The sequence below is a fragment of the Zalophus californianus genome, chromosome 9 (assembly GCF_009762305.2).
Source record: "Zalophus californianus isolate mZalCal1 chromosome 9, mZalCal1.pri.v2, whole genome shotgun sequence".
In the NCBI taxonomy this organism is placed as follows: Eukaryota; Metazoa; Chordata; class Mammalia; order Carnivora; family Otariidae; genus Zalophus; species Zalophus californianus.
In genome coordinates, this window is record NC_045603.1 from 252,069 (window position 1) to 271,471 (window position 19,403).

General features: G+C 56.2%; 3 protein-coding genes across 11 annotated transcripts in view; 2 read left to right on the forward strand and 1 right to left on the reverse strand.

The window, feature by feature from the left end:
* The window catches only part of ODF3B (outer dense fiber of sperm tails 3B), a 28,668-nt gene extending 25,435 nt beyond the window's left edge, over nt 1-3,233 (forward strand). For all 3 annotated transcript variants that reach the window (XM_035721902.1, XM_035721903.1, XM_035721901.1), the window contains 3 exons: nt 21-142; nt 280-420; nt 534-3,233. In XM_035721902.1, the coding sequence (XP_035577795.1) occupies nt 21-142; nt 280-420; nt 534-614 (344 nt within the window). In that variant the 3' untranslated portion in view covers nt 615-3,233. The remainder of the gene's footprint in view (nt 1-20; nt 143-279; nt 421-533) is intronic.
* Nucleotides 3,234-4,314: 1,081 nt separating this feature from the next.
* LOC113922674 (protein SCO2 homolog, mitochondrial) lies at nt 4,315-6,270 on the forward strand. The gene is made up of 2 exons (XM_027594857.1): nt 4,315-4,755; nt 5,425-6,270. The coding sequence occupies exon 2, from the start codon at nt 5,438-5,440 to the stop codon at nt 6,236-6,238; it is 801 nt and encodes a 266-aa protein (XP_027450658.1). The 5' UTR covers nt 4,315-4,755; nt 5,425-5,437; the 3' UTR covers nt 6,239-6,270.
* A 121-nt stretch (nt 6,271-6,391) lies between these two features.
* NCAPH2 (non-SMC condensin II complex subunit H2) lies at nt 6,392-19,340 on the reverse strand. 7 transcript variants are annotated; one of them, XR_003520033.1, is made up of 20 exons: nt 19,110-19,340; nt 13,979-14,080; nt 11,381-11,436; nt 11,186-11,270; nt 11,040-11,108; nt 10,846-10,925; nt 10,620-10,753; nt 10,299-10,361; nt 9,710-9,837; nt 8,719-8,781; nt 8,341-8,407; nt 8,030-8,137; nt 7,884-7,937; nt 7,669-7,739; nt 7,499-7,589; nt 7,338-7,409; nt 7,168-7,223; nt 6,986-7,087; nt 6,743-6,915; nt 6,392-6,677 (listed from the first exon to the last, which is right to left on the reverse strand). XR_003520033.1 is itself a non-coding variant. In XM_027594853.1 (20 exons), the coding sequence occupies exons 1-20, from the start codon at nt 19,215-19,217 to the stop codon at nt 6,537-6,539; spliced, it is 1,797 nt and encodes a 598-aa protein (XP_027450654.1). In that variant the 5' UTR covers nt 19,218-19,340; the 3' UTR covers nt 6,392-6,536. The 7 variants fall into 7 exon arrangements, 6 of the variants coding, with proteins under 6 accessions (XP_027450654.1, XP_027450656.1, XP_027450653.1 ...); XM_027594853.1 differs by having other exon boundaries at nt 6,743-6,892; nt 8,341-8,404; XM_027594855.1 differs by having other exon boundaries at nt 6,743-6,892; nt 7,168-7,220; nt 7,338-7,406.
* Nucleotides 19,341-19,403: the final 63 nt, after the last annotated feature.

Genomic DNA, 19,403 nt, shown 5'->3' on the forward strand with positions numbered 1-19,403 from the left:
CTTCTCTGGCTCCTCCCCAGGCCCTGGGACCTACAATGTGCCCTCGCTCCTGGGTCCGCGCGTCATCGGTAAAGTCTCGGCCCCAACTTACTCCATCTATGGCCGCAGCGCAGTGGGCAGCTTCTTCGAGGACCTCAGCAAGGTGGGGGAGGGGCTGCCGGGCGGGGTGTAGATAGGGGTCGAAGGGGCGGGCCACAGGGGGTCACGAAGTAAGAGGTGAGGGCCAATAGTCAGCGGGGAATGAAGGCCGGACCCAGCGCCCCTGCCGCCCTCCCACAGACCCCGGGCCCCTGCGCCTACCACGTGGTGAACACTGGGATCTACAAGTCTCGGGCCCCCCAGTTCTCGATGCTGGCGCGGACTTCACTCCCCCAAGACAACACCCTGAATCCGGGACCCGCAGCCTACAACGTGGACCAGGTGGCCTGGGGTCCCGGGCCAAGGGTCAGAGGCGGAGGATGAGGGTCAGGGTCCTGGGGGGGGGGGGTCCCGGTGCGGGGCTGGCTGGTCAGCGATGTCTCCTGGTCCCGCAGCACCGGAAGCCTCGCGGCTGGACCTTCGGGATCCGGCACTCGGACTACCTGGCCCGGGTCCTGACCAATGCAGATGATTGACCGGCCGGGAGGGCGCAGCCCCACAGACGTTTGCTTAAAGCTTCCCGAGCCAGCAGCGTGTCCCCCTCTCTGCGTTCGCGGCGGGCGCGCGGGGCGGGGAGCGTGCGCGGCGGGATACTCGGGCCCGGGAAGGCACGGAAGTCGCGCGCCCGGGGGCCTTCGTGATTGGTCGGGGCAGAAGAGAGCAGGGTCGTCCCGCCCCCCTGAGGCGGCCATTGGCCCAGAATCCCGCCTGTCTGGGCGGCCCGGCCCATCCGCCGTCCTCCTGCGGCCGCGGGCCAGGCCCGGCGGAACGCGTCTGGAATCTAAAGCAGGACCGGTGAGGGCCACTGTCCGGGACAGGTACAGGCCGGGGTCAAGTTCTGAGCCCGAGAAGTGGAAGCCGCACACGGAGACACGCACACGGACAACACAGACACAGGACAGAGGTGCGGATACGAAAGGGAGAAACCGGATCCCGTCGGGACAAGTGCACCTGCCGCAGAAACACGGACACAGGGCGGCGGCAGGTTCCAGCTGTCTCGCACCCCGCAGGCCCGGAGCGATGGGGCCACAGGGAGCCAGGGCCCTCCACAGCCCAAGCGACTCCCGTAGCTGATCTGTCTGAACGAGACAGGCCGCCCGAGCTAGGGAGACCTCAGGGGCTTCGTGCGCGCTGTGGACGGGAGCGCGCAGGGCGTGCAAATTGGTGCGCGGGAACTTATGGGCGCCTCTGAGCCCAAGATCAGCCCCAGAGACCGCCTGCCCCCGGGGGCCCCACAGAGCCCCACCCCTGTCAGTGACCCCAGGATAACCCACCGCTGTGGCAGCACCCCCATCGTGTTGGCTACAGCGCCGTATCCCGTGCCTCGGGGCCATGCTAACGGCCATGCCACTGCAAGGCATGGACCTGGAGAAGACAGTGGCGCTGACCCAGGCCCTGGCCAAGTCTGGGCAGCAGCTCACAGACAACTATTGCACAGGGGGAGTGGGTGACAAGGTCAGCCCGGTCCTCTTACCTGCCCTGGCTGCCTGTGGACCGCAAGGTTAGAAGATGCCTCCTCTCCAGACCTTAAAGAGGTTAGCAACCCAAAGCCAGTTTTTAATTTCAAGCCTGGCCTAGACGGAGTCCCCAAAGGCAGACCCAGGCTTCTCACCCCCAGGACAGAACTTAGGTGCCCCCCCCATCGGCCCCCATAGCAGGACCAAGTTATCCAGCCCCTTGGGTACCCCAGTCAGGACTCCCAAAGGAAGAACTGGGTGTTCCTCTCCTTGGTTCCCCAGACTTGAGCCCTCAGGATAGTCCTCCTCATCACTCCCCATACCAGATCAGGACAATTTCTTTCCCATTCCCTCTCCACCAGCGGCACATCCACTACAACTGCTTAGAACTCCAGCTGAAGTCCTAACCAGGGAAAGTAAGGGGGCTAGCTGTGCAGTGCACTCAGCACCCCTGCCAGCAGGTACCAATGATCAAGAGATGGGGTCTGAAGGGCGGGGCACAACTTGGATAAACTGGAGTCGATTTCTCTATTCACTGTCATCCAGAGCTCAGGTGGGCTGACTGCTCACTGATCTAGGTTATTGTTAGTAATATTGGCCAGAATCTCTGAAGAATCACTGATTGATCAATATCCAACCCTGATGAATGACCTAAGTTATTTATGGGCCATTGATGGTCATTGAACTTCTGTCTTCAGAGAAACTTCGATTGGAGTCATTAATAGGGACTTGATCAAAATCACTGTTGCATCTCTAATCACCATAGGACATTGGTCAATATCCCTGATGGGTCAGACCAGTCATTAATGAGGACTTATCAGAACTGTTCATAAATCTGTGGTCATAGTCTTGGACACTCATCATGGTTGCTGATGACAGTGTCAGTGCAGGGGTCACTGAAGGTCACTGGGAGTCCTGATGCAGGGGAGTTTGGCCAGATGTAGGGGCTGCTGGAGGGAGTGGGCTGCTGTCCTGTGGATCAGGGCAGGAGGCTGGTTCCTGTGGATGGACTCCTGTATGAAGCCAGAGGTGTCAGCCACTATTAACGCCTCCTAGTCATCACAGGTAACCTGACCCCAGACTCTGGGTCTACCTCCTGCGTATTAAAGACGCCTGACCTCTGACCGCACAAAGTCCAGATCCCCATCAGGGGACCATGGGACCTCCCCCAAAACAGACGATCTGGACCAACCCCAGGGTCAGTGTCCCCTCATCACAAGATGCCTGACCACTGGGGCGCCTGGCTGGCTCAGTTGATAGAGCATGCAACCCTTGAAGCCAGGGTCGTGGTTTCAAGCCCCACCTAGGGTGTAGAGATTATTTAAAAAACAAAACAAGATGCCTGACCACCAACTCAAGAGGGTGACCTGACTGATGCCCCCTCCCCCATAGGGAACTTGGCCTCAATGTTCAGGGTCCTTAACCTTTCATGACTGACCCAAGAGGCAGAATTCCCCACATCCCCTAGGAAGCTCCAGGCTCCTTATCACTTCCAGCCCCCTCTGCCTCCCCCCACAGCCTTCATCCTCGGTCAGAAAATGGTGGAGAGGGGCGCCTGGGTGGCTCAGTTGTTAGGCGTCTGCCTTCGGCTGGGGTCGTGATTCTGGGGTCCTGGGATCGAGCCCCGCACTGGGCACCCTTGCTCCACGGGAAGCCTGCTTCTCCCTCTCCCACTCCCCCTGCTTGTTTTCCCTCTCTCGCTGTCTCTTTCCCTGTCAAATGGATGGGAAAAAAAAAAAAAAAAGCTGGTGGGGAGCCCATCCGCTCTGGTGGTGGACTTGAAGTTTGGAGGGGCAAGTATTCCCTAGCCATGCCCAGGAGCTGGCTAGAGCACTGGTGAGCACCTGTGCCTGCTGGACCCTGTGTGGCCTCTGTCTGGGTGGGTCTCCTAATGTGAGCTCAGTCTCCCCTTCCTAACTCTGGTAGTTTGGTCCCATAGCCTCTTGGGTGCTGGAAGAATGCTCAGCCCCGGGGCTGCTTCGAGTGCATGCTCGGGCGCAGAGCCTGGACCTGGGCCTGGACTGAGAGCTATGCTCCGGGACCCTCGCGCCCGGGAGCAAGAGGAGTTCCACGCGCCCGTGGACAGTGGGCGCCAGGAGCCCTCCGTCCCTCCCCACCAAACCCGGCCGCTTCCCTTCTCTGAGTTCCTATCTCTTTTCCTTCCCCGAGCCCTGGCCCTGGCCACTCTCCTTCCTGAGTCCCGGATCCTCATCCGCGGGCCCCAGGTCCTCCCGCCCTCCCCCGGGACCCCCTTGTCCCCCACCGCGGCGCTTCGGGCCGGCTCCGCGGAGCCGAATCGGGGGGCCGGCCCCGGCGGCGGTGGGCTCGAGGCTGCGCCGCGGCGAGCGCCGATCCCTGCCCCTCCTCGCGCCCGGTGGCCTTTAGGAGACGTCGTGCCCGCGGACCGACACACAGCAGTAAGGCCGGTGGGCACGAAGCCGGGTCCGCGCCTGGCGCGCGGGCGGTCGGCGGAAGGCTGAGAGGGAGCGAGCACCGAGGCTTCCGAGGGAGGTGCGGCGGCCGCCCAAGGGAGCAGGGAGGGGCGGGGCCAGAGAGGAAGCCGCGCCTCGCCCCGCACTTAGCCTCAGGTGGCGACGGACAACTTTTGCGCACGCGCGTGGGGGCAGGGGGCGGGGAGAAGAGGGGCGCCTCACGCCTGCATGCGCATGCCCCTGCGCCTGCGCGACGCCCTTGACGCATGCGCGCTGGTGTCGAGCGCGCCGGGAGCGCCGAACCCTGGCGACCCCGACCGTGTGTCGTGGTTGAGCCCGCCGCTGCGGCTAGCTCGCAGAGAGCGGGGCTGTCCCCTAACTCGCGATACCGACGCCGGGTCCCAGAGAGCCTGGGTCGTGCCCGGTGCGTGGCCCCCGCCGGTGTCCCGCCTTCTGACCTTACCGCTGGGCAGAACGCTGCGGGTCCCGGAGGGCGCCCTGGAAGTGGGGGCTCCCAGGAGAGAGGGGCCCAGGAAGTATCCACAGGCCGCCTTCGCTTGCCAGGCATATCCCGGGCACAGCTTAGAGGGCGTATGTAAAGGAGGAAGCTGGCGTGGAGAGGCTTTGGGACGTGCCGAAGGTCATCGAGCCCCGAGCGCAAGCCCCCGGCCGTGGCGGAGACCAGACGTGTAGGAATCCCCGGGAGGGTCTTCTCAGCAGCCGAACAGGTGAGGGCGAGTCCTGGGACTTCCACCTGGCAAACTTTCCTGGGGCTCTTGCGAGAAAGGCAGGGAGGACACCGAATTCGGTGTCGGAATCCCGGATGTGAAGAGGGTGGGTTTATGCCCGTCGAGACCTCGCTTCTCTCCCGGGGTGAGAGCACCAGGAAAGCTCGACATAGAAGGGGCGCCCTGTGGGCGAAATGGTGTGGGCGCACAGGGTTGCCGCTGAGCGCGGGGTGGGCAGGCCGCAGAAGGGCCGGAGGAGTCCATCCTTGGGGGGTGAAACCAGACTCCCCCGCCTCCAAAAATGGTTTATTGCAAACAGATACACATGCTCAGGAACTCAGGCAAGGCATGCACTTGGAATGCTTTCCGTCAGCTAAGATGGTGAGGTGCAGGAGTGCTTCCCAGGCCACACAGAGTTGCAGGCGCAGGACCGAGGGCCAGGGTGGGAGGACATGCTAACAGGCGTGGGCGTTGGGGGGACACCTAAGCTGGAGCTGAGCTTCCATCGGTGAAGCACTTCTGTGCTCTGCAGAGCACTAAGGGAGCAGTTGTGGTGAGCCTGAGTATGGGCTTGGTCCTTTGGATGGTGTCCAGTCTCCCCAGAGCCATGGGGGTTGACCCAGGAGGCTGAGGCCTCTACAGGCCCCTGACACCTGTGCTCTCTTCCAGGAGCATTAGGGCAATGCTGCTGCTGGTTTGGACACCCAAGGCTTGGCATAGGCTCTCTCCTCTCAAGCCCCCAGCTCTCCTTTGGACCCCAGGAGGTGAGGCCCTACACGTGAGGTACCGGCTCATGTCAAGGCAGGGCCCTGGAGAGGCAAGCCGTCAGAGCCAGCCCCAGGGCCCTGGGTTTCGGACCAGGCTATTGATCACTGCTTTGTTTGGGGCTGGGCTGGGCGGGGCCTGGCTGGCTGCAAGGGCTGAGAAGGAGCAGCGGCGGCAGCAACAGCGGACAGAGGCCCTGCGCCAGGCAGCCGTGGGCCAGGGTGACTTCAGCCTGCTGGACCACCGGGGACGGGCTCGCTGCAAAGCTGACTTCCGGGGTCACTGGGTCCTGATGTACTTTGGATTCACTCACTGCCCCGACATCTGCCCGGATGAGCTGGAGAAGCTGGTGCAGGTGGTACAGAAGCTGGAGGCTGAGCCTGGCCTGCCCCCAGTGCAGCCTATCTTCATTACTGTGGACCCCGAACGGGACACTGTCGCAGCCATGGCCCGCTACGTGCAGGACTTCCACCCACGGTTGCTGGGCCTGACCGGTTCTGCTGAGCAGGTAGCCCAGGTGAGCCGCAGCTACCGCGTATACTACAGCGCTGGCCCTAAGGATGAGGACCAGGATTACATTGTGGATCACTCCATCGCCATCTACCTGCTCAGCCCTGATGGCCTCTTCACAGACTACTACGGCCGGGCCAAATCAGCACAGCAGATTGCGGACAGCGTGAGGTGCCACATGGCTGCCTTCCGCAGCGTCCTGCGCTGAATCAAGTCATTAAAGAGGGTGTGATCAAACTGTGTGCCTGTCCTCTGTCCCAGCAGCCCCAGAAGGCCAAGGCAGGAAAGGGCTCAGGACCTGGTCACTCGCCGAGGGCGTAGGGCATAGGCAGCCCTTTCTCTGCACAGAGCAGGAGTTTAATTTTTTTAAGGGTTAGGTGGGATGGCAACACCATTTTATTGGGCTGGGCCAGCCAGGAAACAAGGGTAGAGTGAGCAGATGCATGCCCAGCACCCATGAGGGATGGACCTCCAGAGCCCACCCCTCAGCCTCAGTGCTCCCCAAATCAGGGCTGGGCCATGGAGGGGGCAGCATAGGTCTGGAAGCGCTTGTGGGCCCGCTGGTGCGTGAGTAGTCTCAGGGACATGGTGTCCACGGCCGCCTCCAGCCCCGGCTGCTGGGTGATCTCCACGGTGTAGTCGTTGGCCTGTAGGGAGGAGGTGTCAGCAGAGTCGGGGACCACTTCCCTCCCAGGCTCCCCAGGCCACTCACCAGCTGCAGGGACGCCAGCATGGAACGACACACCTCGAAGGCAGGTTGGCCAGCAACTAGCTCCGCAAAGGGACACCACTGGTTGAGCTGGCTGAACCTTGAGACTACCTGGTCCCCGTAAGTATGGATGTCAAAGGGCACATGCTGTTCCTGCAAGGAGGAGGGGCAAGATCCTGGGGCAAAATCAAGGCAGGCAGCAGGGGAGTCCCTCCTTCTCAGCCAGAGCTTGGCCCGACCCCTCACCTGCTCTTGGAGCAGGGGCTGGATAGTGTCCTCCCAGTCTCTGATGCGCTGGCTCAGCTCTGTCTCCTGGACGAACTTCTGAGAGGTGGCGATGAAGAGCTCCTAGGGGAGGACCAGGGAGCTGCCACCTTCTCTGCAGGGGTCCCTCGCCCAGCAGCCCACCTGCTCTAACTCAGACTTACCACATTCCTTCGGACCAGCTCCTCATAGCTCAGGGACACTGGCATGGCCTCTGCTTCTGGAAAAGGGGCAACTATGAGCTGCTGTGGCCACAGGCCACACCCTTTCCTCCCTCCCCTGTCCTCGGAGGCCCCTAGTGGCCTCCTGGCCAGCAGCCCCCTCTCAGACCTACCCAGGTCTGCAGCTTCCCCAGGCTTTGCCTCCTGAGGCTCTGCATACTCCTCAGGCTCTAGGAAGTCATCTGCTGGTAGACAGAGAAGACCCAGCAGGAAGCAGGTCTGCTGGCAGCGGATGCTGAAGCCCCCACCCTGGCCCGTCCCAGTAGGCTCCTACCTGCTGTCCCCAGATCCTCCAGGGAGTCCTCCAGCTGGTCCTCCACAGGCCACAGCCCCTCCTCAGGCCTCGGCAGCCACCGCTCGGCCATCTGTGCAGACGGCATCTATGAGGGGCACTGCTGTCCCCACTGGGGGCCGTGTGGGGTCCAGACGGTGGCCAGTACTTACCTCCCGCCTCTGCAGCTTCCGGAGAGTCTCCAATTGCTCCTTCACATGCTTCCAGTACAGGACCTCCATGTCTGCATATGAAAGCCTTGTGAGAGGGGCTCCCGTGTCCTGCACAGGGCACCCCCAGTCCACCTAGAGCCTTGGGCACCCCCCAGGTCAAGGGGAGGCAGACAGAATATGGCACAGCACCACTGTCCCTCAAGAGATGACCTCACCTGCAAAGGACGGGCCCTTTCGCCGGGGCCTCCTGCTGTCAGCATGGTCAGCATCTTCAAGAGAATCTGGTCAGCAGGAACCAAGCCAAGTCCCTGTAGGCTGTACCTGGACCCTCCTGCCCTGGCCCAGCCCCACCACCACTCACAGGCAGCCAGGTACCACTGGTGGAAGTCCTGCAGCTTGGTGGCGCCCTTCCTCTTGCGCTTCTGTCCTGGAACCTCCTCCACGCAGGGGGGCACAGAGTACGGCCTACCTGGGGGCAAACGACTATGTCTCCGAGCACAACTTCGGGCCCTGGGGCAGGTTATGGCACCCACACACTCCAGGAGCAACTGCACAAGGGAGCACAGCCCCACCAGGCTCCTAACCGGTATGGAGCCCACCCTCATCAACCACCAGTGCTCCAGAGAACCCATCCACAGATGCCCAAGTGAAGGTGACCCTCCACCCAATTACCTTTCTTGAAGGGCTTAGAATCCAGGGAGTCAAAGGGGTCCAGGCTCTGCCAGGGGTCCGGAGTCTCCTGAGCAGAGAGCACAAGCAGACACTGTGGCGGGGGGAGCGGGGGATGTGCACCCTCCCTCAAAAGCCCAGACACTGAGTGCAGTGACTGCCAGAGGATCCAGGACCAAGGGTGACACACCAGGGAGGGAGGTGCCCCAGAGCGGCAGAAGAGGTGACTTAATTTCTGGAGAAAGAAGATTCCTTGCAAAAGAAAGCCAGCACAAAGGGCCTCAGGTTAGGAGCCCAGGCATCCAAGGCTCTGAATGCTAGCAGGAGTGAGGGGTGGGCAGTGGGGCTCTGGCAGTGGGTCTTAGCCCCACTGCCCCTCACCTTCATCAGGGGCGCTGGCTCCTCTCGCTCCCGTAGCACGCACCGACTAGGCTGGGCAGCACCCTGCAAAGAAACAGCCCCAAGGGGGTACCTGGGTGGCTCAGTTGGTTAAGCGACTGCCTTCAGCTCAGGTCATGATCCTGGAGTCCCGGGATCGAGTCCCGCATTGGGCTCCCTGCTCGGCAGGGAGTCTGCTTCTCCCTCTGACCCTCCCCCCTCTCATGTGCTCTCTCTCTCTCTCTCATAGAAACAAATAAAATCTTTAAAAAAAAAAAAAAAAGAAAGAAACAACCCCAGGATCCCTCTCTCCTCCCCCGCCACCCAAGGCACAGGCAGCCCAGCAGCTGTGCTCTGGGGTCAGATGTCAAGAACCCCTCAGGGACCCTCTGAGGGCAAACAAAAACTAGGAAAAATTTTAGAACATACAAACTAGTAAACTAGTGGTCATGGGGTGCTTTTTTTTTTCTTTAAAATATACCAAATAATAATAATAATATAAACATCATGCATCTACCAATCAAAATTAACAAATGATAACATTTTTCCTATGTGCATCAGAGTTTAATAAAAAGATTTCTCAGCTCCAGGCTGAAACACAAAGCTGACCCTTGGGGGTGGAGGGAAGCAGCCAAAGTTTCCAAAGTCCCACCCCCTCCGGCCAGCCTGACCTCAGAAGAGTCAGCTTTGGAAACCAGCTGCCATCCTAGGTGGTAGCCAACACCACAGGGCTCAGACCCTTGAACCCCAGCTCCGTTCTGAGGAGCTGCAGCTGTTCTGCTCAGAAAGAGGAAAGACGTGATAGGCACTGCCCTAAAGGGCTGGGTGCAAAGCCAGGTCCAAGGCTATCTGGAGGGTGCACCCACAACCCTGGTGTGCAAGGACCAGAGGGAAGGAGCAGAGACCTACAGGCCTGGGGGCAAAGCCCATGTACAGGTGGGGAAGCTTGCCCGGCTGACAGCTCGAGCTTTGCAGGCCTCAGTCAGGGTCCCACCTGCTGCGGGCTCCTGGGTTCCTGGGGTTCCTGAGGGCCCTCGGGGGCTGTGGCTTCAGGGAGCTCTGCTGCCCCCTCTGCATCATCCTCACCACCACCTCCAGGCATTGGGCCTTCTGGAGAGGCACCTGAGCAGGGGAGTAAGAAACCAGACAGCAGGTGGGAGGCTGCCCTTGACCAACACCCAGGAGAACCTTTGAGGCCCTTCCTTCACTCAGCCTCATTCATCAGACCCAGAGAAAGTAGCAGGGCATTTCACACTCTTCTCATCATGCCACGCTGTTTTTTTGGCACCTTTTCCTTTTTAGCAGTTTTCCTCCTGAAATGCTACCATCCGTGCTTGTCCAGAGAGGAGCAGTAGGTCCAACCCTCACAGGCCCAAGAATGGTCAGAGGGCAGTCATGAGACCAAGACAGCACGGCGGGCCAAGGTGGGGAGGGAGGCCGAGGCCTGGGCACAAAGAAGCCAGGCTTCCTTGCTCCCCACACCTCATCCGTGGGGTAGCTGAGCACAGCCCCGCGCAGAGCCCCATCCCCCGACCTCCACCCCCACCTGCACCCCGCAAGTCCACCACGTCCTCTCTTCTCACCTGGCTCCTGGGAGACGCTGACCACAGGGACTTCCATTGGCTGCTCCTCAGCCCTCTCAGGCTCTGGGAAAGACAAGAGATTGGATAGGGTCAGCCCTCCCCCTCCCCCAAGGGGCCCCTCCCAGGGGCTGGGCAGGGAGAGTCGAGATCTGGCACAGGACACAGGCACCCTGGGTTGAGCCAGCAACGGGCAAAGAGGGAGCAAAGGGAAAGTGAAGACCCATCTTCAGTGCAGGTGCCTGGGGAAGGGGTGCCAGAACTGGCATTCTGGCAGGCACAGGGGACCCTTCCTTCCTAAGCTCCCCATATCCAAGCCCTCACCCTTCTGGTTCCTTGGCATCAGTGTCTCCATGGGGGAGATGCCCACTGGCTCCAACATGAAGGCTCCTCTGGGGTGGGGGGTACACGTATTCATCCTAAAATCCTTCCGGCTGGCCAGGACCTCCCCCTGACAGCTATGCGGGCAAAAACACAGCCACTGCAGAGATCCTTCCCAAGCAGCCCTCTCCCCTCATCTGACTCCCCTCAGCCAGGCTCAGGCCGGTACCTGTACAGGGGGCTGGCATTCTTCTCCATCTCATCAGGGGCCACAAGGGCCATGGGCAGAAGAGGGACGATGAGGACCTCCTGCATGGAGGCCAAGAGTGGGTGAGCCACAGGTCCTGCGGGCCCCAAGTGGGATGACACCTTCCAACACCCCCTTCAGCTAAACGCAGCCCCTACAGACAGAGGGGCACTCACACGGGGGGGCAGGTCGTTCCTCAGATCCACATTAGCACGGGAGTCAGGGAGGTCATCCAGCGACAGGAACTGTGGGGAGACAGAGCTCAGGAGCAGCGCGTGGCACATGCACAGTGGGCAGTGGCCACGCACCCAAGAAATCTCACCTGGTCCTCCACCTCCTGGGGAGCTGTGGAGCTGGTGTCCCCATTGGCCCCATTTTCCCGCACTGAGGAGAGCTGCTTGGCCCGCCTGAGAGAGAACCAACACATGGATGTCTGGGAGGCTGCCAGGGCTGCCCCCCAAGCTGCAGGCAGGGCAGACACACAGGCCTCCACCTCCTGGCTCAGACCAGTACTCACTTCTTGCCAGAGATGAAATCAAGAGCCTGGTAGACCAGTGAGTAGAGGTATTCCACCTGGTGACCAGAAGCAGACAGTGAGGAGTGGAAAGAAAAGTCTGCCCCAGATGCTCTATGGCCCTCCCCAGAGCCCTCGCTGTGCACAAAGAGACAAACCCGTACGTGGAGAAGCCCACTGTCCTCTCCAACACTTCCAGCACAAGTTCTGCCGATGTAGCTGCCAGAAAGACTCATGTCTCATCAGCTGGGGTCCTCTCCTCTTCCTCTGTCCCCAGACAGTGCTGCTTGCCTGCAGGCCCTGCACACCAGCCTGTGTGCGGCCCACTGGCCCATCTCCGTGCTGCTCCCGCCCAGAACCCATAGCTCGCTCCTTTCCCTCCCGCAGGTGTGGGCCACCAGTGCCCCACCTCCGGGACCCCACCATTATGGTGAGGCTCAGGATTTCTGAGATGCTGACCAGCAGGGTGTGCACATGGGCCACCTCTGGGCCATTCCTTCTGGAGTAACGGCGCCCAAGAGCACATACAACTCTCTCTTCTTGGTCCTGCCTTTTTTTTTTTCCACACAACAGATGTTTATTGCACTTCTTTTATATATGGGGCTTGGCGCTAGACACTGGACACAGTGGTGAGCACAACGGAATGGGCCCCGTTTATCAGGATTAATAAACATTAACTTTTTTAAGCATCTGCCAAACATACAGGACTGTGTTCATGCTTCATCCCATCTGGTCTGTCTGAAGTAGTTATCACTGCTGTTCCCATTTCATAGGAGAATAAACAGAGAGAAAAAGTCACCTGGATCAGGGGTAGGTCCAGGATTTGCACCCATGGATGCGTGAATCTCAGGCTGCATGACCTAATCCACAACCACTAGCTACATGTGGCTTTACCAATTTAAATTTAAGTTAACAAAGTTAGTAAAACTCAAAATTTCTCTGTCACACTAGCCACATTTCAAGGGTTTGGTGGCCACACATAACTAGTACTTACCATCTTTGACAGCCCAGATTACAGAACAACTGCATCATTTCAGAAAGTCCTGCTGGACACTGATGCCCCACAGCTTCCAGACTTTATTCTAACATGTCTTTGCACCTGCTTTACCAGACACCCACGCATCTATCTGTCACCTCACATCTTGTGCAAGGTTAGCTGCAAGCATTCCTTCTTAGGACAAATGCAGAACATAGAAATCTGATTTAATGGGATTATCTAGGACAAAAACCAACAAGATCTTAAACTGTCTTAATGACTTCTGCTGCCCAGAGGTAAGTCCATTGTGTCCTATGCAAGTTAGGCCTGAACGTAGACCGCTCACCCTGCCCTAGTTGGGACCCCATTATACACTTCCAAAGGCTCACCTCCTGTGCACCTTTTCTCTTTCTCCCGTCCTCTAAACTGCCAATTCTGGACCAGCGCTGTCACCCACTTTTCCTTGCTCCCCCACTAGGGGATGGCAAGCAAGGCTGGAGGAAACACACAAAGAGCAAGATGCACGGAGTCTCCATCAGACTGCCCGTGCTCTCAGTCCTGTTTTGCCTTCCCCTCAGGAGTATTCTGAACTTGCACCAAATTTCACTCTCCAAATTTCCTACCCAGAAGCTGATTCTCAGCAACTGACTTTTATTCTCCGTTATGAAAATTGGGGTCCCAGGCAGGAACTCTCCAAATCCCTGTGTCCAACTTCTCTACATCAATACTGACTTCTCCCTCCAGACTCCTGAGATGAGGCCCAGCAACCCACGGCCCTGACCCACTCCTCAACTATTTCTACCGGGATCTTGCTTCATCTGCCGCCCCACCTGCCCTTTCACCCTTCAGCTCTGTGGTGTTCAATCCCGGCTGTCACTAAGATGTTTTAAGAAATCCTGATACCTGCCCACTGTCCGGTTCTGATCTCACTAGGCCAGGCAGGGGCTAGCTGGGCATGAGATGGATTACAGCTGCTTTACTTACTGCCCATCTTTGTCCCCCTCCCTATAACCTGTCCTACAAGGGGTCATGTGGTGCCTCCTTGCCTCTCCCCACCCCACAGTCTCACTCTCCTCTCACTAAAACCCCTGGTGACTTTCTAATTACAGACCCACTAGACGCCTGAAAACCTTTCCTGTGTGGGTCAATTCACTAAATTCAACAATTTTGGTCTTTTTTTCTTCCCCTTTAAAAGTCTCTACATCTCTGACTTCTGAACATTTTTTTTATTTGCCTTTCTCTGACTTTTCCTTCTGGTGGGCACTTCCTAAATATCGGTTATTCCTCAAGATGTTCCCTTCATTCTGCTTTTCCTTTTACTCTACCAACACGGTTTCTGGGCTTTGGGACTACTGACATTTTAGACTGGATAATTCTTTGTTGCGTGGGGCTCTCCTGTACACTGTTGGATGTTTAGCATTAGCAGCAGGCCCTGCAATTATAAATCCAAGTTGGTTCTTCAATTATAATTGTTCCATTATAAATCCAAGCTGTGTTACAAGGTGGTGAGGAAGAGGGGAGACAGGAGGCACCGGCAAGACAGGGAACAGACAGGGGTGAGCCTGACACCTGCCCCAGGAGAGTGAACCTCAGTCCCATTAGACCACCAGCCAGGTGATGCCCACCTTCTTACTGTAGACACAGGCAGACCCCTGGATCAACAGCGCTGCCTCAATGAAGTTCATTGTGGTTTTCCCCTCGTCAAAAGAAATGCAGATCTGGTCCAGCTGCAAGACACAACACCAGGGCATTGGGAAGCCCAAATCTGCGTACACTTCTCCCCACAGAGCCCACCTAGCACCCAGCCTGCAGTGCCTGCTCATCACAAGGCACCCCTCGAGCACTGACACTGCCCGGAGCTCTGGTTTTTTTTGTTTGTTTTTTAATTTTTGGAGGGTAGACGCAGTGTTCTGGAAAAGGAGGCCCCTAGAGTCTATCAGCCACAAACAGCTAGAGCTGCATAGCGGTTCCCTTCTGGAGGCGCTCCCCTGAGCCCATCCAAGTCAAGGCCAACTTGGATAGCATCAGGCAGGAAGACCCCTCACCCTGAGAGGAGGAAACAGGAACCTCAGCAGTGGGGAGGACAGACACAGATCGCTGAGCTCTAAATCCTTTGAGCAGAAACTAAGGAAATACTTCCAAATGAGTCTTCCTCCTTCCTCTGCAAGCCCGGACCCCCCCCACAAGATTCCCCTGAGCCCCAGCTCCTATCACCTCAAGTGTCAGTGGTCCACAGACCATATGCCAACAATTCCCAAACCCATCTACAGCACTGTGCTCTCCTACACTGCAGGACTGTGCTTAGAGCCACCCCAAGACAGCTAAATGTCCCCAAGCTTTTTATCTCCAGACTTAACCCAGGGGGTCCCCACAACCTGCCCCCTCTCCTGCACGAATCTCAGCAAACAGCACTCTGAAGCCCCAACATGTTTTTTCAAGCTCTTTGCCTTTGCTTTCCATCTGCCCAGAAGGCCCGCTCTCAGATGTCCTGGTGTGAACGCTCCTGCAGTGTGGCCCACATGCCTGGGGCTTCTCACTGCCTTGTTAGGGCCAATTCCAGCCTCTACCTCAGGGCCTGAAGCTGGTGTCCAATAAATGTCTGATGAACAAACAAAATGCTGGCATCAGGGCTAAGCCTGAAAGACAGACACTCCCCAGGCAGATGAAGGGTTAGGGTTAGGAAGAGCAACCACTCCCACAAAGGCAGTTAGCAGACCCGGGATTCAACTATTTAGGAAAATTAGTATTATGCAAACATGTCCAAAGCACAGGGTGTGTTGCGGAGCAAGGTTAGACATTAGGCACTCTGGGGGCCAAAAGAAGGGGCGGTCTGGGTGGACACCACCAAGAGGCCAACTCTATTAACTCCTGAAGGACAGAGGAAGTTTTTCAGGTCAGTGGAGGAGCATGACAGTCTGCGAGAGCGCAGAGCATTCCGGAAGTAAGTGAAGGGCTTTCCCTGAAAGGACAGGGTATGAAGGAGAGGGCAGCTGAGTCACCCAGGCCCTGAGCTGCAGAGGTGGCCCTTTCTTCTCAGCCTAGGCTGGCTCACCCACTGGTAGGACCTCACACTCCACCTGCCTTCAAACGACTCCTAAATGCATGCTCCAGGTTGGACCTCCTGTCTAAGCCTAAAACCCATATGTCCAACTGCCTTCTTCAAACACCATTTGGATGTCTTAACCAAAATTCATACCGGACAGGTCCACACTGAACCCTAGATATCCCCCCAACCACCCGTCCACAAACCTGCAAGTCTTAGCTCCCTCCTGTCTTCTCTCACTTTCCCCATTGTCCATGCCATGTTCCCTGCCATTTCCATGCTCCATGCTAACCTGTCTGCTCCTCTCCACACTGACCACCATTCTTGCTCAGCCAGCCCCACCTCTTGCCTAGACCTTGACACTAACTGGGTTCTTCCCGCCCTTCACTCCCCCCCAGCCTCCTCTTCACAAGCAGGTGCTTCTCTGAAGACACAAGGCAGATTACATCACTCCACTCAGAACCCTAATGGCTTTCTGCCACTCTTACGAAAGAAACCCAAATCCTCAAGAGAGCCTCGCATGCTAACCAGCTTCCCTCTCCAGTTGCCCACCCTCCCGTACTCGCTGTATAGCGGTCACAAGGGTCTCCCTCTCCAGGTCCCCCATGGAGCCAAGCACTTTCCCACCTCAGAACCTTGGAACATTCTTCAGCTCACTTGACTAGCCAACTCCTTTCACCCAAAGTTAGGTCCCCCAGGTAAACTCTTCTTGGAGTCCTCAACTTTTCTTCTGAATCTCTTGTCAGTTTGTTTTTACACAAAGACACAGTGAGGTGGCTGGTCTCTGCTCTGCCACTTATTAGCTAGGACTCTGAGCCCATCTCTTACCCTCTCTGTAGAACTAATACCTGTTCCAACAACTCTGCGTGGTTACTTCCTTAGGATCCATCCTCCCACAAGGGGGAAGCAGGGACTACTGTTTCCTTGCCACTATTTTCTCAGGGTTTAACACGATTCTTGACTACAACAGACACTCAACAACAACGAACAAACCAAGGGATGAAAGAGAATAGCAACATGATACAATGTGTTGAGTTAAAAAACAAAAAAAAACAAAAAAAAGCTTTCTGGTAGCTGCATGGGAAATGAAAAGGAAGACAAAGACAAAACCAGAAGCAGGGAAATCAGGACTTCAAAGAGTAGAGAAGGTCTGGAAGAGCAAAAGAAGCATGAAGGGAGGAGTGGCCTGCTGGCTCAGTTAGTAGAGCATGCAACTCTTCATTTCAGGGCTGTAAATTCAAGCCCCACTCTGGGTATAGAGATTACTTAAAAATAAAAAAATTTTAAAAAGCCTTTGGATCGCCAGGGTGGCTCAGTTGGTTAAGCATCAGCTCAGGTCATAAACTCAGGGTCATAAGATCGAACCATTCGTCGGGCTCCACACTGAGTATGGAGTCTGCTTGAGATTCTCTCTTGCTTTCCCCCCTGCCCCTCCTCCCTACAGGCTCTCTCAAAAAAGAAAAAACTTTTTTTAATTAAATAAAATCTTTAGAAAGGAAGGAAGCAAGCAAGCAAGCAAGCCGGAAGGGAGCTGACCAAGCTAGGAAGTAGATTTACCAGGCATCACCAAGCACCCTGCTCACTGTGGAAACCTGAACCCATAGTAGCCCCACCCAGCACAATTCTCTGAATTTTCTCAGCAGTCTACATGTCCAAACAGAGGAGATCAACAGATCAAGTATTCATTCAACAAACACTTAATCTATGCATACTATGTGCCAGGCATTCTATTATGCAAAGGGAACAGAGTATACACATGGTCCCTGCCCTAGCATAATTTACATTCTAGAAGGGAAAGACCACAAACAAGTGAACAAGTTAAAGAATAGACTGTGATAAACATTCTAAAGCAAGTAATTTACTATAAGAGAACTATTTTAGACAGTGTGGTGAGCTGACATTTAAACTGAGACATAAAGGATGAGGGGATTAGTTATAAAAAGAACTGGACAAAGAATATTCCCCAGTGGGGGCAGAAAACATAAAGACCCTCGGTCAAGAATGAGCTCCAGGGGCACCTGGCTGGCTCAGTCAGTAGAGCATACGACTCTTGATCTCAGGGTTCTGAATTCAAGCCCCAGGCTGGGTGTGGAGTTTATTTTAAAAATAATAATAATAGTAACAGTAAAATAAGTAAATTTCCTTATCAAAAAAAAAAAAAAGAATGAGTTCCAGAGTTGTAGGTCGATTGGCTCAAAAGAACAGGTGGAGAGGAGCCCAAGATGAGGCTAAAACAGTCAGCAAGGCCAGACTCAGAAAAGGTTTCTACTCTATGCTGAGTGCGGTAGGAAGCCCCCGAGGGGTTTAAAACGGGGCACCACTGCAGCTGAGTCACACTTGCTACTGGATAGAGTATGAATTGGATGGGGCAAAAATAGCTTTAAGGAGCTTAGGAAGGAAAGTTTTACACGAATCTGAGGTAAAGAACAGATGAATTCAAGTTAAATTCTGGTGGTGTAACAGAATTCATGGGTGAACTGGGTGTGAAGCATGGGGTTTCACTAAAGCAGCTCTTAGCTCTCTCTCACTTTTCATTGATCAGTAGTGCTATTTACCAAGATCAGGAAGACTGGGATTTAGGCAAGAGCTCCACTTTTTTTCTTAAGATTTTATTTATTTATTTGAGAAAGAGCACAAGCAGGGAGAGGGAGGCAGAGAGAGAGGGAGAAGCAGACTCTCCACTGAGCAGGAGCCCAATGCGGGGCTCAATCCCAGGACCCTGAGATCATGACCTGAGCTGAAGGCAGACGCTTAATGGACTGAGCCACCCAGGCGCCCCAAAAGCTCTGTTTTAATGTATTAAATCTGAGATGCTTGCACAGAACATCTAAGTAGAATGTCAAAAGTGACTAGCTGGACACAGAAAATAAATTCAGAGAAAAGATCTGGGATGGAGTTATAAATCTGAGAATTATCCTCATACATGTAACACTTAAAATCATGGAAATACGTGAGACTGTCTAGGAGAGATATAGAAGATGGCCCAGGACCTGCCCAGAGGAGCTCAACACACAGACTGGACAGCAGAGAAAGAGTAAGCAAATGACACGAGGAAAAAATCAGAGCAAGTAAACCTGTTCCAAAAAGAGGGAGTGGTCAGCCCAACAAATGCTGCTGGGCTGAATAAGGTCACATTTCTAGCGTCCCTTGGATTTGGCAGGATGCACGTCACTGCTGATAAACATGAGAGCAGTCCAGATGGGCTGCGGAGTGAAAGCGAAGTGCACAAATGGAGCAAACAGCTCATTACAAAGCCTAGACAAGGCTCTCAAGTATGAAGAAAGACTAAATGCTGACGAGGGGGAACAGGACAGTAGCCCGAAACTGGTTTGAAAATCCAAGGTAAAAAAATCCCTCTTCACCCGTGATCCAGCTCTCTCAAATACCCAAACATGCATACAAACTCTAGTCTATTCTGCTACACTAGAGAAAAGTGCTAGTCACCACCCACTAAATCCATTTCACGGCTCACTAACCGGTAGCGACCTGTGATGACAACTCCAGGTTACTTTAATAAGAGATAATTTCAAGAAGCAGAAGTGGAACAGGGAAAAAAAAAAAAAAAAAAACCGAGCCTGAGAACGAGTTCGGCCAGAACGCGGACAGACACAGACGAGGAGGCGGGGCGCCGCCGCCCAGCAGCCCCCGGCCCGCCGCCCCGCCTCGCGGCCCCGCCCGCCCACCCCGCGCCACTCCCCCGGGGCCGCACTCACCTCCTCTAGATACTCGCCCAGCTGGGCCGCCACGTCCACCTCCCAGTTCTTAGTGAGGTCGCGGATGGGCTGCAGCAGATGGGCGAAGCGCGCCTCCACGTCCTCCATGTCCGGGAGGGGCCGGGGCGGCCCGGGGACCGCAGGGCCGTCTTCGAGGGGAGCCAGCGTCTTCAGCCCGCCACTAGTTCTGGCGCCATTTTGCTGTTCCCGCCCAGGGAAAGGACGTAGCACGCGACGCCGCGCGCACATCTATGACGCACGCGGCCACAGCCGGCGAGGAAGCACCCCGGCGCC

Bases quoted from the DNA above. Each gene is read 5' to 3' on its own strand.
- LOC113922674 (XM_027594857.1), top strand. From the start codon at position 5,438: ATGCTGCTGCTGGTTTGGACACCCAAGGCTTGGCATAGGCTCTCTCCT.
- NCAPH2 (XM_027594851.1), bottom strand. From the start codon at position 19,217: ATGGAGGACGTGGAGGCGCGCTTCGCCCATCTGCTGCAGCCCATCCGC. The intron at 10,926-11,039 runs GTGAGTGCCCCT...GCCTCCATGCAG, and splicing joins GGAACGACCTGCCCCCCCGT to GAGGTCCTCATCGTCCCTCT. The intron at 7,938-8,029 runs GTGAGTGGTGGT...ATTCTCTTGAAG, and splicing joins CCAGTGGTACCTGGCTGCCT to ATGCTGACCATGCTGACAGC.